At 42.3% G+C, this 19,022-nt stretch overlaps 1 protein-coding gene across 5 annotated transcripts; it reads left to right on the forward strand.

The window, feature by feature from the left end:
• The first annotated feature begins 23 nt into the window (after positions 1–23).
• Positions 24–13,072, forward strand: ZCRB1 (zinc finger CCHC-type and RNA binding motif containing 1). 5 transcript variants are annotated; one of them, XM_075014526.1, is made up of 9 exons: positions 24–140; positions 1,773–1,903; positions 3,663–3,750; positions 3,926–3,954; positions 5,770–5,881; positions 5,984–6,091; positions 9,507–9,619; positions 9,726–9,801; positions 11,536–13,072. In XM_075014526.1, exons 3-9 carry the CDS (start codon positions 3,667–3,669, stop codon positions 11,665–11,667), a joined length of 654 nt encoding a protein of 217 aa, XP_074870627.1. In that variant the 5' UTR covers positions 24–140; positions 1,773–1,903; positions 3,663–3,666; the 3' UTR covers positions 11,668–13,072. The 5 variants fall into 5 exon arrangements, with proteins under 5 accessions (XP_074870627.1, XP_074870663.1, XP_074870636.1 ...); XM_075014535.1 differs by having other exon boundaries at positions 41–140; positions 1,786–1,903; XM_075014544.1 differs by having other exon boundaries at positions 58–140; positions 1,683–1,903.
• Positions 13,073–19,022: the final 5,950 nt, after the last annotated feature.

Genomic DNA, 19,022 nt, shown 5'->3' on the forward strand with positions numbered 1-19,022 from the left:
CGCTCCTTATTGGTTGAGTGTATTTACTTCGTACGTTCCCGGAAGGGCACCCCAAGGAGGCGGGGCGGTGGGTCCGGTCTCGACGCGACCAGCGAAAGGAGAAATGGTTTCCCGCCCCGCCTGAGCGGCTTCTTGTGGAGGTGGGTGCGGGCTCCGCGCCAGTCCCGTCCCGTCCCGTCCTTATGGCGGCCTTGGCGTGGCGGACCTGCGTCTCGCTCCGAGGGGCGGGAAGGGCTGTTCCCTCGTGCCCTCCCCGAGACCCCAGCGCAGCGTGTCAGTGACTTCCACGGGAGCCCCTCGCCCCCGAGGCTTGTAGCGTTGTAACTGCGTGGCCCGGACCCGTGCGGCCTCAGCCCCCGTTACATCAGCGAAGCGGCGCTTTGGCTCGGTGTAGCTGGGAAGGAGATAAACTATTGTGATATTACTCTGTGCCGGGGGACTGCGTGCTCGCTAGGGCGCTCACTGGCATGTCTACTTCTCTTTGGCCGAGGGCGTGGGTTTCCTTATGGAGACAGTCACCGTGGTAAACTCCGGCGTAGGAGCCTTGAGGCAGGACAGCACTTCGTAGAAAGGCAGGAACTACAACATGGCTTAGGTCAGGAACTGTTCATGTAGCATGTGAGTTTCTGGGAGGGTTGCAAAGGCTAGAGGGTGTTTGGCATATAGCTCAGACACAGAAAGACACCCCCTACGTCAGGGATGTATTTGCAGTAGGAAAATGTTAAACTCATAATTCATTTCGTCTGTTGATGGAAGGTGTAGTGCTGAGACAGGGTGTTTCTACCATGTTGACATTCAGCCTTTCATGGAGTGTAATTAATAATACCGTGGTAACTTGAGACCTATGCTGTAGCCTCCACTGAGGAGTTGTGCCCTTAGGCAGCTATGGTGTTTTCTGTATCCCATTCTGAATAGAGCCCACTAGTGAGAGAAGAGGATGAAGGGAGTCGCTAGCTGCTGTAAAAGCAGCATAATATGTGGCTGGATGGACGGACCACTTGAATGGGCAGTACGCAGAGCCCATCCTGGAAAGAAGAGAGATTAGGGTACGTGTACATGTTGATGATGCACACTAGCAGATAGAGGTGCTAAGATGCCAGCTCCAGGAGACTAGTACCTGCCTGTGAAGTTCCAAGACCCAAAGAAGAGCTCTGCAAGGTCTAAAGCTTCTCTCTCTTACTAATAGGAGTTGGGCCAATAAAAGATACTTCATCCATTTTGTCTAATATCCTGGGACCTATGTGGTTAAAACAACACTGCATGCATAGGGTGCAGATTTGTTGCATTGACAAAAATCCCAACTACAATTTGATACATTAATTGAGTGTGCTGAGATCAGAGAATGTGCATCCCCAGGGTGCTTCAGTGCAAGCCTATGACAAGTTCACTGGGGGGAAGATGGTATCAACAAGGTGGCTGTAGTCGAGAGTAGAGCAGGGGCTTTAATCTTGGTGCTGATGGTCAAGTTATACGTGTTCATCAAAAGCAAAAGTGAATGATTGTTCCAAACTCTACTTTAGCCCAATGAAATGAGGCAGAGAGACAATCTTGGTCTACCAGTACTAGCTTTATGCTTTGTGACCCTAGCCATTGAGTCTTTCCCAGTAGTGTCCTTCACCTAGGATAGGTAAGCACAGCTGCTGATCTGCATCTTAGGTACCTATGTTAGTTATAATTTTCAGGGTTCTCATTGAAGCTGCCCACATCGCCTAAAGCCCAAGGCAAGATTTCATACCAGCCTTTGTCACTGATGGCATATATCCCACAATCAGTCTCCTTCTGCAGATGGTGTACCTCTCTACCACGATGAGGTACAGGTTGAACTCTGCGGAAGTGCAACAGTAAGCACACCTGTAATCAGCTGAAGTGAAAGTTCTACGTCCTGGCATTTCACAATCACAAGGTATGTTGTAACCAAGTTATGGATCATGTTGAACTCAGATTCCAAGGGATATTTAAAGCTGGTATTCCATGTGATCTGTAGTCTCTTTGAATGACCACCAAAGCTGTCCATGTAAATTGGATGGTGATATCCTCTCTTGCTGCACAGAGCATTGTCACTGCACCCTGAACAAACCTTCAGCTGCTGTGTGCTCAGACCTGGACAACTTGGCAGCCACTGTGATTTCAGACCCAGGTACTTGTACTGGGGCGCCAACATTAGAAAAAATGAAGCATGCCATGTGCAAATGAAAAATACATGCATAGCTGGTGCTGAAAACATTCCCCAGAGCTGCTAAAATGTGCTGTTGACCCTGTAGTAGAATTACTTCTCCTGGTGTGGAAAATTAGAACCTTGGAAGAACAGTATTGTGATTTCACTTTCTAAGTGCAAGGGATCATGCAGTAAAGGTAATAGTTACAAGCCAATCGTCTTGTCTGTTTCAGGGAAAGTGTTTGTGCATGTTCTGCTGGCAGATTTGAAAACCTCTGAGGTGTTGGATGTCTGACCTCCAACTGTCAGGGTTTATGAGGAAGAAGTCCACACCAAACATCATTTTGGCCTTCTACTTGTCAGAAATACATTGTGAATTCAAGAAGCCCTTGTAATAGTGTATATCAATCTCAAGGCAACATTTAATTCAGTTAACTGAGTTACACTATGGAAATCTATATACAGCCATCTTCCACACATGGCATCTTAACTTTTTTAGACATGTCATGAGAGTGCCATAAGATGTTCCAGTGAATGCCATTCTCCGGGTGGCTTGTAACATCCAAGGTACAGTTCCACCAGTCAAGGGATGGAGGTGGCCTAGAAGCCTATTATATGAATGTATCAAGTCTCTTATGACCCTAGACAATTGGCCCCTCAATCTCTTATGGTCGCACAGGAAGGGACCCCATGGTAAACAATTGCTACAGCCAAACATTCAGCTAAGCATTGAAGAAGATACATCAGATGCCATTAGGTCCAGAATGCAGGGTGGTTTATGGTATCACAAAATGAATAAAATGCAGTTTTGTGCATGAGAATCAAGGCAGAATTACTTGTATCCAAAACTGGTTGGCTTGAGTGTGGATTAGTCCAGTAGTGAACATGGACTGTTGGGTTATGGGCCAAGTGTAGAAAAGTGAAGCTGTGAGTCATCAAATCAATCAGAGCATTGATGTCTGAAAGCTAATCCATTTTTGTTTTTTCCCAGAAATTAAGGTATTGGTTTTAAGAGATTTGTTATTTATCTTATCGGTATCAGTATATAATATTGAACTTGGCTGACTTATGTTTTGCATCCAGAGATACAAATCACTCAGTTCTTATTCAAACAATACGCTCGTTAACTTCAGGAATTGGTCAAAATGTCTAATGATAAATGGAATATCACCAATTTTATTTTAGCCTGAAAGCTGAATTTATTTCACAAGTCTTTCAAGGCTGCTCTTTGGTAACGCATCACTTATGCAAGTTTCACTGAGTTTGTCCTGTCTTAGTCGATTAGTAAATCGTGCAGTAATACTGTTTGTTTTTTTCCCTTTTCGCTCTGGAACGTGAAAGTAACCATTGATTTAATGTAAAACAGTAGAAGGAAAATTGAAGCCACATTACTACCCACAGTTTTAACATATGACTTCCTAATATACATTTGGAACTGTTCATTGTTTAATTTAAATTGAGGTCACCGTATTGAATTCAACCATTTAATCTCTCTCTCTATCCCCAGAAAAATGAGTGGTGGGTTAGCACCAAGTAAAAGCACAGTGTATGTGTCCAACCTGCCCTTCTCTCTGACCAACAATGACTTATACAGGGTAAGCACACCTATTTGTAAAAGCAGTTATGTTATTTAGATTAATATGAAACCATTATGTAAAATAAATTATCTGTTCTGTGTACTATTTAAACATTTGCTAACTGTCATTTTGTATTTTGTTACTGTTTGACTTAACAGACTGCTAAACCTATCTGTTATGCTTTTTGTTCTAGATTTTTTCCAAGTATGGAAAAGTAGTTAAGTAAGTATAAGCATGGAGTAATATGTTGTATTCTTCAATTTGGTCTCCAATATTTAGTGTTTTTTCCTCATTTATATACTTTGTGCGCTTATCATTTATTTTAAGCATTAATTGAAGCATATTGAAGTTTTGTCCATATTTAATTTAGTGTAAGTTTAATTGCATTCTTGTAATAATTGAGAATTTCTTGCTTTTGGACTTGTGATGATACAAGCATAAACACATCAAATATTAATAGTGCTCTGAAAGTTGATTCTCAGAAGCTATCAGGTGATTGGTACATGCTAGGATTCTTCTCACTTAAGTGCTTATATAAGACGTTTAATTTTACTGACCTTCTATCTCAAGTGTGGGCAGAAGATTCTACATGTATCCATAAATTATAATGATAGAAACAAATATTGTAATAAGTTGAGATACTGGATCTCAAAAATCACATCACTCTGGTTGCTGTAACTTTTCATTTCTTTCTGTTCTCCATCCTCAAATTTCCACTGTAATGATTTTTTGCAACAGTTGCAATATCTCAAGTATTCTTAGATCTAGAACCAATACTCTTAAGAAACTTTGAATTCTGCTTTCAAGTGACAGAGTAACAGCTTGTGAGAAAATAGCTGCTCAAAGTATTTTAGAAGTGTGTGTGTGTGTGTGTGTGTGTGTGTGTTGGATATGGAGAAGGGAAGGTCAGGATAAAAATTATGACTTCAGGGTCCAATATTCTACCACCTTTCATGGCTATATGAGGTTAGACATTTTTAAAATGAGAAGTCCTGTGACAACTTACACACCAACAGACTAATATCTGTTAATCTATAAGGTACCACATGGTTCCTTGATTTTTGCAGACACAGAATAACATGGCTACCACTTTGATATTTTTAAAATGAGTTAACACTTCTAAGTACTAAGCCTAGTCCAGTGGTCAAAAATTTAAAATAAGATTGTTGATTTCACTAGGTTCCTAGCAAAATGCAGCCATCTGGTATTAGCACTTCGTCTCTAAACAGACTCTGAAGTAATGAAAAGAGTTGTAGCTTCAAGGTTCCAGCCAACCCTCAGGAAAATAAACTTACCAATATTTAAAATATGAACCATACTAAAATACAACTTCAGTATACCTTCACAATCCATAAAAAAATACCCATCAAATCACAGGCAGTAGAAAAATTAACTTCTAATTCATTTAAAGTCAGTAGGAAGCATTAACTGGGTATTCTCAGTTTAAAAAGGGAGTTCGTTTCTTCTTTCTCATCTCAAAGTAGGGGCTTCTGCTTCACGTCAGGACAGGTGAGAGTAAATGCTATTTTGTCTCTCTCTATCACTTGATTATAAAGTCCAAAGCAGTTCATTTTTCTTAAAATAAGGTATTTTTTTACATCCATTTGTATGTTTTCTGTCCCACACTAAAATGACCGATATGCCAAGTGTCAGCCTTAAGTTGGAAGCTAACCATTCAGAAAGGGGTTCCAAAAACTGTTAAGTCCAAAAAGTAGCTAGTCTTCAAGTTTTATTATTCATTGTGATTCAATGCAAGCTTTGTAATTGATATTTTTGTGCCACAAGAGTGGTTTTAATTACAGGCCCAGTGAGAGAAAATCTGTATGCTTCAGGTATTAAAAGCACATCCATTTATTAGAAGGAGATCCACATTTTATCTGTACCTCTCCTTAAAAAGCATTTGTTTTATATGGTATTTTGCTACTCATTTAACAAATTATATGTAACATGAAGCTGAGACTTGTGGATATTATACGAAAGGAAGATGGCTTGATGGGATTTTTCTTGTCAATAACTATATTATATGTTTATTTTCAGAGTTACTATTATGAAGGACAAAGACACCAGGAAGAGTAAAGGAGTTGCATTTATTTTGTTTTTGGATAAAGAATCTGCACAAAACTGTTCTCGGGCACTTAACAACAAACAAGTAAGCTATAGAAAAATGCCATGGCAAAAGGGGAAGAGTTCAGATTTCTCAAAATGGACTCAGAGTTTTGTTTTGTTTTTCCTTTTCCTCCTTTCTGTTTAGTTATTTGGAAGAGTGATAAAAGCGAGTATTGCTATTGACAATGGAAGAGCAGCAGAATTTATCCGTAGACGTAACTACTTTGATAAATCTAAATGTTATGAATGTGGGGTGAGTGAATTACATGGTGGATCTACAACAAATGTTTCCATCTTTGTTCTTGGCTTATGTTTTCTCCAGTTTTGTTGTCACTAGTCCCGTCTCACATATGCCATGTCATTCCTTATGGTAATGTCCTGGAGCTTTCATCAATATTTTTTTTTCGTTTTAATGATTCTAGCCATACTGGGTATTTTGTGTCCTTTGAAGTATGACTATCTGGTAACTACAAACATAGGTACTGATGTGCAGTCAGCATTGTAATATTATAATCAGTACAGCTAATGCTGTATTTAGACTCAAAAGTATCTAATTTTTTGTTTTATAATTACTTTGTTCCTACTACTTTGAAATGTCATGACGCATTTGGAAGGGAGAAATACATACAGTAAACTTTCATATCCAGCATTTTTTTATCCAGAATTTTCAAATAACTGACATTTTAACCACAAGTAAATTTTAGTTGTTTTCTATAGGTACAATATAGTGAAAATAAATACAGCAAATACCATATAAATTTGCAATGTACAGTACTACTGTTGATAGGTAGAGTACTCTGCATGTATTTTTGTTTATTTCTTAATATCTTATTTTTCTGAAGTGTTATGCATTGCTAAGTAGACCTTTCCCATGGCTGCTGGATATGAAAGAGTTCACTGAATTTTATAAATGAGCCTATGGAGTCTTTATTTTAAGTTGAATGAATTGATAGTTTTTTGACAAATGGCAGTGAGACCATCTGTTGCTACAATTTAAACATAAATAGGATGATGATTTGGAAGTGTTAGGAATGCACAAAGTACAAGGACAGTAACCACAAACACAGGTAATCATTATGTTATACTGGCATACCCATTTAAACAACCTGAGAGAGTATATGCAGTGCCATATGCATACTCGCATGCCCAAATTTCATAGGTCAGAGTAGCTCCAGGGGCAAGTGTGAGGGGGCACATGTCCCACAAAGGCAGTGGGCAAAAGGATTAAGAAGTCGGCCAGTAGCAGGCAGGGCCAGAGTCTGTGGGGATGCCAGGCGCCCAAAGTAAGGGATCCAGACCACCTTCCACTAACCAGCAGTGGCAGGGGAAATAGAGCAATGCAGCCACAGCTTGTTCTGCTTCTCCAGCACATGGCTCAGGGGAGGGGGTATGACTGTTCCTGCACTCCCCATTGGGAAGGGGAGTGATGCAGCTGGAGGAGCAGAGCAAGCTGGAGCTTCATTGCTCTGCTTCTCCAGCCACTGCTAGTGAGTGTGGGCATGCCCAACCCCTGTTACTGGCATCCAACTCCTGGCCATACTAGCCTCCCAGGCCAGGAGGAAGAAGTGGGTTGTGGGCAGAGTAAGGGCTGGGAAAAGGAGTTGAGAAGGCAGAGCACAGGTGGAATGAGGTGGTTCTGACCCTTTCCATGACAGGAGAGAGGGGGCATCATGTAGCTGTTGCGGGGGGGGGGGGCCCCCATACGCCCTCTCACCAGTTCCCCTTGAGCAGAGTTCTTAAAAGGTGGTCATCAAGACAGGTGGTTCCTGTTTGCATCATCCCAATGAAGCCTTCCTTGTGTCTTCTTCCTTTTGAGGTCTTCCCGCTTGTATCTACCTAGAGACCTTTTTTATATTGTTGCTCTGACTACATGTAACACCTTAGTCATGAAGGTTTCAACCAGCTTTTCTTCCTCTACACTTCCGCACACCATAAATATTGGGGTGCTATAGGTTGTTGCTTTACTTCATGAGTATATTATATAAGACATCTCACAAAACTGAGTGATTGGCCAACAAAATGGCAGATGAAATTCTGTGTTAATATGTAAAAAGTAATGCACATTGGAAAACATAATCCCAAATTATATGTATAAAATGATGTGGTCTAAATTAGCTGGTACCACTCAAGAAAGAGATCTTGGAGCCATTGTGGATAGTTCTATGACAACATCTACTCCATCTGCAGTGGCAATCAAAAAAAACAAACAATGTTAGGAGTCATTAAGAAAGGGTTAGGTAATCAGATAGAAAGTATGATTGCATCTATATACATTCATGGTACTGAATACTGTGCACAGGCGTAGTTGCCCAATCTCAGGTACTAGAATTGGAAAAACTTCAGACTAGGGCAAAAAAATGACTGGAGTATGTAGGTGCTGCCACATGAGAGATTAATAAAACTGGGACTTGACAGCTTGGAAAAAGACAACAAAGAAGGGATTTAATAGAGGTGTGATTAAAATTTATGACTGGTGTGGAGAAAGTAAGTAAGGAAGTGTTATTTTCCCCTTTTCATAACACAAAAACTAGGAGTCATCAAATGAAACTCATAGGCAGCAAGTTTAATACAAACAAAGGGGAAGTATTTTTTTCATGCAACAGGCAATCAGCCTGCACTACTCATTGCCGGAGGATGCTGTGAAGGTCAAAACTATAACAGGACTTAGAAAAGAACTAGATATATTAATTGAGGGTAGGTCCATCAAAGGCTACTGGCTTGGATGGATGTGGATGGTGTCCCTGTCCTCTGTTTGCCAGAAGCTGAGAATGGGTTATAGCAGAAGGATTAATTAAAGATTATCTTTGCTATTTATTCCATCTGGTGTACCTGGCATGGGCAACTGTTGGAAGACATGTTACTGGGCCCACTGAAACTTTGGTCTGACACAGTATGGCCATTTTAAGTTTATTTTTTCTGTGTTCCTGCAATTTAAATCTATTTAGCATACATTGTTTATATATGGAAAAAAATATATTAATTGACCATAATACCAACTAACACAATGATAAATGGATGATAAAATGAACTAATTGGATGAACACATGAGGGAGAGGAGAATTTTTTATATACAATACTTTAGTCTATAGATTTAGATGCATAGAAGCAAATTCCACCCTTGATATTAAGCTAAGGTTTTAAAAGCTGAGCTTGGATCACAGTAATATATTTAAAACATCAGTGGTTTAAAAAACAGTTCCTACCACCTTAAAACCAGAAATGTTGCCATTGTGATTCTCTGACCTCAGATGCTGAGGTCCAGTGTGATCTTGCGTGTAGGTTGCTCGCTAATGTAGTCGGCTATTATACCAACCAAATCTAAATAAGTCATATTTTCCATTTTTACAATTTCATTGTAGCAAGCCAAAATTGAGAAAGAGCAATAAGGATGGAAACAAACCATCACATTTTGTAAAGTCCAGAGCAAAACTTGTGGCTAGTATAGAGTATCGCTGCTAACTTTTCTCATTTCCAGGGTAAATCTGCAAGGAAGGATTTATTTTATTTACAGTCAACATAAGCTAGTGCCACTGTTTGTTTGTTTGTTTATTTTTAGTAAACTGCTGCCTTTTTTTCCTCAATTGCTTAGTGTTAATTTTCCTAAAGATATTCATAATACCATCATGTTTTTAATTTCTCTTATTAACTTGTGTTTCTTTTCCTCCAAGGAAACAGGACACCTAAGTTATGCCTGTCCCAAAAATATGCTTGGAGAGCGTGAGCCTCCAAAAAAAAAAGAAAAGAAGAAAAGGAAGAAAATAGTTGAACCAGAAGAAGAACCGTATGGACACCTACATTTATTTATCAACATGCTTTACTTTTGCTGTACTGTATTTTTTTAGAATAAAGTGCATTTATTTTATGTTTTTACTTTTTATCTCGTTTAGTGAGGAAGAGGAAGACAGCGAAGATGAGGGAGAAGATCCTGCCTTGGATAGCCTCAGCCAGGCCATAGCTTTTCAGGTACTAAATTGAATTTACAGTATGTAAGTTACTTACTAAATAATTTTCAGAGCAACTTCAAGTAACAATTACAAGAATCTAGATTATACAGTACAGCAAAGAACTCTATACCTATAGGCTGTGTCTGCACTAACATCCTTCCTTCGAAGGAAGGTAGTAATTATGGTGTTGGGAGTTTACTAATGAAGTGCTGCCGTGCATAGGCAGCACTTCATTAAGCAAATTCCCCCCCTCAGCAACTTGTACTGGCACACATCTAGCCGCGGTGCACCCACCAGTACTTCGAAATCCCCTTACTCCTCAAAATTTTGAAGTTTAAAACTTCGAAGTTGCCACGGGGGGGGATTTGCTTAATGAAGTGCTGCCTGTGCACAGCAGCACTTCATTAGTAAACTCCCAACACCCTAATTACCATCCTTCCTTCGAAGGAAGGTGGGTAGTGTAGACGAGCCCATACTGCAACCCTTCTGTGGTGTTCTGACCAGTCATCCCCACCATTTCCTAATCTGTCTAAAATGTGAATATTATCTTTTATTATGCTACAATCATCTCCAGCCCATCCAAAAATCACTCCGCTTGTTTGCTGTTGTCCAGCCATTTTAGCCCCAAAATCCTCATTCTTACTTTCAAGATTGTCCACAACTTTAACTCACTGTCTTGATGTTATCACTTCTGCTTCCCCAGACCCTGTTGACTCCTGGCATAATATTTGCTTAGCTCAATGTGCTCATTTGCATGCCTCTCAAACACCCTTTTTCAAGACTCATTAGTGTACCTTTGTAAGATTTGTAAAAAAAAATCTAATCCAGCATGACACACATGTTAGACTCGTAGGTTTTTTTTATCTAAATTTATTCTGCTATCAAGTTTGGTTCTGCTATAGAGCCTGCCATTTAATTTGGATCTGTGTTCATATTAAAAATACATACGTTCAGGGAGGCTCAGCCTTGTAAGTTGTTGTTGTTGTTATCGTAACTCATATATGGTAAGGCCAGAAGGGACTGTTAGATTATCTAGTCTGAGGTGCATAGAATGCCCACCACCATCCATGTCCCCAGAAAAGCAGCCTTCATTTTAGGAAGATAGAGGTTGAGAATCTAAATAATAATTAAAAACATTAAATACTTTAAGTTCCCTTATCAACGTGAATTCTCCCATGTGAGGCACGTACACTAAATGTGGCGAGGAACTGGTCCAGCTAAATTAGAACGAGCTGAACCTTCAGCCTTTTCTTGAATAACAGAACATTTATTTTGGGTGTGGACTGATTTTGTTCCTTATTTCAGTGACAACATCTCAGTTCCTTTTTTCCAAAGCTCCTCCGCTAAGGTCAACATGCAATTCAAAGCATATTTTGGCTACATAGTTCACATATGCTGGGGTTTTCTGAATATACTGTAATCTTAAGGCTCATCTGTGTTTGCAAGCAGATAAATTTCTTACAGTAGTTGTTGGCTGTGGGTCTTCCTGCACTAGTGCTGAAGACTGTTTATCCATTAGCATACAAGAGACAAAGTTGTTCTTGGCATTATTTCAAAATTCAATCTGCCTGAGGTAATCACAGCATTTAAGAGTTCTAGTGACCTCCTAAAATTTTTTATTTTATTTAAATGTTAATACATTAAATTTACACCCATTACTATTTGCGTTATTGCCTTTAGTGTATTGCGTAGTACCTATTACTTTTCAACAGAATAATAACTCATATTTTCCATTTTTATAATTTCATTGTAGCAAGCCAAAATTGAGGAAGAGCAACAAAGATGGAAACAAACTGCCGGGGAACCCTCTACATCTGACGATTCGAGAAGGCCACGGATTAAAAAAAGTGCTTATTTCAGTGATGAAGAAGAACTTAGTGACTGATATAATATATTTTGTGTACATATGTACAGTATTACAAAGTAGTCTGTAAGAGAGCTTTGTGTTAGAGCTAAGGAAAAGTGAGAGCTGCTAAAACATGCTATTATAAATTAAACAAATACCATTTCTGATATTTCTAATGCAAATCTGATTTCAAATAAGTTTCTGAATTTTTAATTGAGCTATAGTATATTGAGCTTGCTCTGGCTCCTTCAGTGTGCAGCATTGAGACCTTAATATGAAATTTCAGCCCGGAGTAGAGGGACCAACCGGAGGCTTGTGCACCACTCAGGTTCTATGGACAGCCTATTTGTAAGTGGAGCTTCAATGATGTGTGGCCTTTGCGTTGGTCCCTCCTCACAGGGCTTAATTTATCCCTTAGTCACCATTACTCTAAAGAGTAGGCTGTTATAATAGGATAACTGCAAAACAGAATCTAAATTGCCAACAGGTGTGTTATAACTTTAGCCGATGTTTGTGAAACAATTTAGCAAGTTGTTGAACAGGTACATTAAAAGGCTTTATTCTGTTTTTCTGTATTTCTACAGTTATAGTAATTAATCATTGCTTATCATAAACTAGTCATTGAAAATACAAAGTGTCTGGGAATCACAGAAGTTAAGTGAGATGTGTTTTAACAACGTTATTTACTGAAAATCTCCATGAGAAGTTTTTTTTAGAGATTGCTGGCAATTTTCTTGGTGTTGCACAAGAGGAATATGTGTATTTTTAATGCATATGTTTTCTTCTTTTTTTAAATAAATATTTGAAGACGGGGTGTGATGAGGGCATGCTGCTGCGCTTTCTCTGAATTGTAAAATACTTGCTTACAAACTCAGACATAAAAATTCAAGTATCACAGCACACTATTAATGAGAAATTGCTTACTTTCTAATTTTTACAGTATGGTCAGTAAATTGATTGGAATATGAATATGTACTTGCATTTCAGTGTATAGTATGCAGAGCAAATAGAAAGTCATTGTGTGAAATTTTAGTTTGTACTGCCTTCACATGTGCTTTTTATGTAAGCTGTTATACAGTTAGGCAAATATCTAGATGAATTAATATATCCTCTAGAAGACATCTGCATACCCCCAGGGGTATTTGTACCCCTGATTAAAGAGGACTACTCTAAGCCCTTGCCAGGACAGGCTATGCATAATAAGGAATTTAAAAGCTAGCACAAAAATGCTACACCAAGAATGCTTTATCTGATAACTTACCGCAAAACAGCAGAAAATCAAAGATCAAAACCTGGGGAGTTTGAAGCCAGAAAGTAAAATTAATTAGCTGGTGTATTATGACATTCAAGAACCTTTTTCTTGGGGATGTAAAAAGGAATTGTGCTTGTTTCTGTACCATGCATTTGATGAGGTAATTAAAGCAGAATGGGAACACTAAAGTAACCCTTCTAAAGTAGATGCTGTTATAGTTCCCTTGCAATAGATGCTGTGATTCTCACCGAAGGATTTTCCTATAAAAGAGTAAGCAGACATGAAAGAGAAATCTTTCCTAAGCTCTGACTTGGCATTGGCTTTAGATGAGTTGCTATGGCTGGGAAAGATGAGCTCCTGATAGCCTCTCCGTCAAAGGGGAAAAAATTGAAAGCCATTCTACAAAAGATCTTTCTACTTTTGTTGCTGAAAACAGATGAATCTCTCAATTCTCTCAGATTGCTAGTTTGAGCTATGGTTTCAAATCCCAGTTTCAGGATATGCAAATGGGTGTGATCATGAAAGACTGACACAGGTAAAGACTCCAAGGGTTGCACAAATTTCTTTTGCTTTAAGGAGACTTTCAGATTTCTGATCTTTCTCCAAAAGCAGCCAATACTTAAGTTACCTGCCTTATTTCCAAAGGGGAGCATTGGATGTCAGGCTGCATCTACACTCGCAAGTTCATTCAGGAAATAGTCATTTTTTGAAAGAACACATGTAGCGTCTACCTCCACAAGGCGTTCTTTTGAAAGTAAATCAAAAGAATGCAGCCCTTCTTTCAGAGGCGCTCTTCAGCTGTGTCTACACTTGCATTCCTCTTTTGAAAGAGGCATACAAATGGGGGAAATTGAAGATGAATGAAGTGCAGATTTACATATGTTGCCTCATTTGCATATTCTTTTGAAAGAGCTGCTTTCAAAAAAAGCAGTGTACAGCTATGTCTATGCTAGCTCCTTTTCAAAAGGGGCATGCAAATGAGTGAGGTTGGAATATGCAGCACCTCATTAGCATAATGGCAACTGCAGCAATTTGAAAGTGGCACTTTTGAATCGCGTGGCACCCTTGTAGACAAGGGGCCTTTCAAAAGGGCCCCCCAGTGTTTGAAAGCCCCTTATTCCTAAAACCAAATAGGAATAAGCGGCTTTCCAAGACTAGGGGGATCCTTTTGAAAGGCCCCTGTCTGCATGGGCGGAGTGCGATTCTAAAGTGACGCTTTCGAATTGCTGTGGCTGCCATTATGGTAATGAGGTGCTACATATTTGTGATAGCACCTCATTAGCCTCTTCTGCCCTCACTCATTACCATGCCTATTTTGAAAAGAAAGGGCTAGCATAGATGTAATCTTGATGCAGCTCTTTCAAAGATGGGGTTTACTTTCAAAAGAACTGTGTCTACCCTACTTTTCTTCTGTCAAAAGAAGAATATGCAAATGAGGTACCTGACATGTAAATCTGCAGTTTACTTGCATATTTTATTTCCCTCATTTGCATGTCTCTCTTGAAAGAGGAATGCAAGTGCAGACACAGTCTTTTGCTCCTGGAACAGGAAGAGTGCCTTCTATTGAAAGATGAGTCCTCTGTGGTGTTGGCCAGCTGGGGCACTTGCAGGGCTCTATGCTCTCTGCATCCAGCTGCCTTAAAGGTGTAGGCAGACCCAGAGACCTCATGGCTGGAAGCTGAGTGTGTGGTGGCAGTGAGCAAATGGGCCATTGACAACCGCACCCTCTCAGCCCCTGCGGCAACCAGAGCCAGCATGGTTGAGACCCAGCTTCCATGTCACTCCCAGGATCTCCACACTGCACCAGCAGATGGGTCCCAGGAGCCAACCCTAGTCCCGAAAAGGAGGGTGCTCTCCTGGACTGAGCCAGAGCTCAGAGACTTGCTGGGCCTCTGGGAGGAGGATGTCCTCCAGAGAACTGGAGGGAAGAGGTGCAATGTGCCCACCTATGATCAGCTTACCAGTGGAGTGAGCACCTATGAGCTACGTCTACACGTGAAGCCTACTTCGAAGTAACCTATTTTGATGCAGAGACATCGAAATAGGCTATTTCGATGAATAACGTCTACACGTCCTCGAGGGCTGGCAACGTTGACGTTCAACATCGACGTTGCACAGCACCACATCGAAATAGGCGCTGCGAGAGAATGTCTACGCACCAAAGTAGCACACATCGAAATAAGGGTGCCAGGCACAGCTGCAGACAGGGTCACAGGGTGGACTCAACAGCAAGCTGCTCCCTTAAAGGGCCCCTCCCAGACACAGTTGCACTAAACAACACAAGATCCACAGAGCCGACAACTGGTTGCAGACGCTATGCATGCAGCATGGATCCCCAGCTGCAGCAGCAGCAGCCAGAAGCCCTGGGCTAAGGGCTGCTGCCCACGGTGACCATAGAGCCCCACCGGGGCTGGAGAGAGAGCGTCTCTCAACCCCTCAGCTGATGGCCACCATGGCGGACCCCGCTATTTCGATGTTGCGGGACGCAGATCGTCTACACGTGCCCTACTTCAACGTTCAACTTCGAAGTAGGGCGCTATTCCCATCCCCTCATGGGGTTAGCGGCTTCGACGTCTCGCCGCCTAATGTTGATGTTAACGTCGAAATAGCGCCCAACACGTGTAGGCATGACGGGCGCTATTTCGAAGTTAGTGCCGCTACTTCGAAGTAGCGTGCACGTGTAGACACGGCTATGGACACCCTGGCTGCATCTTGGAGCAGGTATGCTCCCAAGATGAAGGAGCTGCACCAAGGCTATGTTCAGGTGAGGGATGCAGCCAGGTGCTCGGGGACAAGACTGGCCACCTGTCGCTCCTACAGGGAGCTCCAAGCCATCCTCGGGGTGAGGGCAGCTCCCCCTTTCCAGCATTGCCAACACCACAGTGGAGGAGCCTCCTGCAGCATCTGAGGAGGAGCCTGGGACACCCCCAGACCAGCTGAGACTCTCCACATAAACCAGCCACCCAGACCTTGGAATTGAGGCCCTGTCAGATGACAAGTCATTGCCATCCCATTGTGGTTCTCCAGCTGGACGTTTCCTGACATCACCCTGGGAATCTCTGGTAAGCGCTTGGTGTTTTGCACCCCTTGAGTGGGGGGCACGCACCCCTGCTGCAGCTGGAAGCAGGCCAGCAACGTGGGCAACTGTCTGACCCTAGACACCCCACCAATGAGTGCGTCCCTGGGACACAGGTATGCCCGCAGGGGCACTCAGCACCTGCCCCCTATGGACAGTTCTACTGGCTGCACACGTTAGGGGAGGGCCTGGCTGTGCTCGGCTTACCCGTCACCCACGTGGGGAATCCTCTGTGGCTAGACACCCTCCTTGGCCACCAGCCCATTTTCTTAGGGTGGGGCTGCAACAGTCAGCCCCATCCAGAAGGCATCACTGGGTTCATGTGCAGCAGGGCCCACTGTGCAGGGCACACAAGCCACCGCTCCCGGGACAGCCACATCCCTTGGCCCGGGGTGGGGGCTGCTGCCCACTGGGCTGGAGCATGACCCTCAGGGCTGGGCTGCAGGACTGATGTGCCATCTCTCTCTCCCCCTCCAGCCCTACAGCGGCACTGTCCGAGAACCACCAGAATCCAGCCTCATGCTGGGGCTGGCCAGCCCTGTCCCGGACGTCAGATCAGGGAGCCCAGGGCTGGCATCTGGGAGAGCCAGGGCACCCCCACCACCATAGCCCAGGTGTGTCTGCAGCTGGAAGGACCATCATTGTGGCTGAGATGTGGAGACCACGGCATCCACTGCTGCTCTGCACAAGCAGAACCTGATCTTGTGGGAGCAGCTGGCGCTGGACCTGGCTGACCTGGCCGAGTGGTAGGAGGTGCAGGGAGAAGTAGCGCTGACCCTGCACAGCATCAGCAGGGGCCTCAGCGGCCGGCCAAAACCAGTTGCAGCTGGTGGGGTAGCTCCAGAGGCACCTGGTGAAGGGGAGCGGCCAGGGCCGTGGTGGGTTAGGGCCCTGAGGACAGGGCTCGGCCACCAGAACAGCCCATCCAGGAAAGTCCAAAACTGCTGTGGGTCCATGGCTCTCAGACCTGAGCTTCATGACTGTGCACAGGCTCTGCAAAGCTGTATGCAGCAGGGCAGGCCTCAGAGTGTGCAAGGAGTGGGTGTTTGGGAGGGGCACTTTAAGGGAGCGCATGGCTGGCACTCCTGGAAGGGCTCAGCAGCCATGCGACCCCGTCCGTCGTGTTTCTTGGCCCACTCTTTTGAAAAAGCGACTGGGGCTGTGTGGCTGCTTTCCTTTAAAAGAGCAGCTCAATCTTTTGATCCACTTACTGCATGTGGATGCAATTTTTCGAAAGATTTTCTGGAAGATCTCTTCTGGAAAATCATCTTTCGGTAGATCATTATAGCGTAGACATAGCCTCAGAGAGAGGAAATCTTCCAAGAAAACTGTTAAAATAAACATTCTGTGGACCACAAGAGATCTTCATTCCAGTTCAGCTTGTTGAGAAGTGCCCGACTCTCAAGACCCAGTCACATAGTAAGTGTACCTATAAATTTTGTAACCCAACAGTGACATGGTTATCTTAACCAATTGCAAAGTACACAGTTCAGTCTGTGCCCATGTGGTGTCTTATGTGCTGTGGTTTTGTATCTACATCTGCCAGGTTTACATTATGTTCTTAGGAGTGTATCCAGACTTCTGCGCTATAGTTCACAGTCAAGTGCAAGGAGAAGTGGTAGATATGGTTAGATAGCAGTAGACAAAGTACAATGATCTCCACAGTGGCAAGTAACATCCAGCAAAGCAAATTAGTAACAATTAAGGCCCACTTGTGATTTCTGGGTGACAAAGCCCTATGGGATTGCTCATATGGGTTTTATAGAGACCCTAGAAGTCAGGCAAGAGTTTTGTGTGCTATTTTAGCTTCAGAGCTAAGCATGTAAAGGAGTATATTTACAATTTCTTCTCCTGCCCCCCATATATATATATATATAGAGAGAGAGAGAGAGAGAGAGAGAGAGAGAGAGAGCTCTGTATGCACAGAAAGATTAAATTACCCTCTGTGAAGGGTATTACCATTAGTATGGCTGCTGCCACAGTTCACAAAGCTGTCCAGCTCACATCAGTGAAGACTTAAAAACCTTTGGCATAGTATTAAAATATTTGTTTATAACTTTCTTCACGGATGTCATCTAAGAAACACCTATAAATTGCTTCGATTTTCTTCTAGAGAAATGGTCTTAAAACGAGCTGCAGAGAACAGAGACCAATCTCACAGTACCTGAGTGGAGTAATCTCAAAAACACAGGTTCAGAAGAATATACATGTAAGCCAGAGCAATATCGTTAAGCTTAATAGCTGCACAAGTATTAAGAGTTGTGTGGGCACCTCTTAACATGAAGCTCCAAAGCATTACATTTTATTTAAGAGGTAGTACTCAAAGCAGAGTAGCGCAGGCTTCCAGCCCCTCATGTTAAAGGCTGAGATTGCCTTTATTTATATGAAAACTCTCAACCTTTTGGTGGTGGAGTCTGTGACACTATACTAATGCATGAGGACAAATTGATAGCAACTATACAAGGATAGAAAAAAGCCCACTTCGACTGCTCTAGTCTCTGTGGCATCTGCCCTGTGTGGATTTGATTAGCTGACAGAGAGCCATCTGCTCAGGATGCTTGGGGCCATGAGTGCACACAAAACCTGACATGACTGCTGGTGGCATATGGCAGTTAGGAAAGATGAGAACATACTATTGGTGGTGGTTTTGCATTCATGAATGATGTATGTGTTAAAATGGATTATTGCAACCTCTGTGGAAGTTGTTTACTACAAAGGTATGTTACTGAAAATATAACAGATTAAAATTAATCATCTCATTTCTGTTGAGTGGAGAGGTGTTTACTGTGGGAAGCTGTCTATTTGTCAGTCTCCAACAGGAAAAACATTACAGACCCAAATTACCTAATTTGAATCTAGAGCACAGTGAAGGGTAATTTCTGGACCACGTTCACTGCCTGCGGCACACAGGGGCTCCAATGAAATCTTCCTGTTCAGAGTTAATTGATTTGAGGCTGTTGCAGAATTTCCAGCCTGCGGCACTGAAGTGCTACAGTGTCCAGGCCTTTTGTTGCACAATTTAGGTCAAGTTTGCTATGGAGTACATGAAACCCTAGGGATAGATCA

Source organism: Carettochelys insculpta, chromosome 1 (assembly GCF_033958435.1).
Source record: "Carettochelys insculpta isolate YL-2023 chromosome 1, ASM3395843v1, whole genome shotgun sequence".
Taxonomy (NCBI): domain Eukaryota; kingdom Metazoa; phylum Chordata; order Testudines; family Carettochelyidae; genus Carettochelys; species Carettochelys insculpta.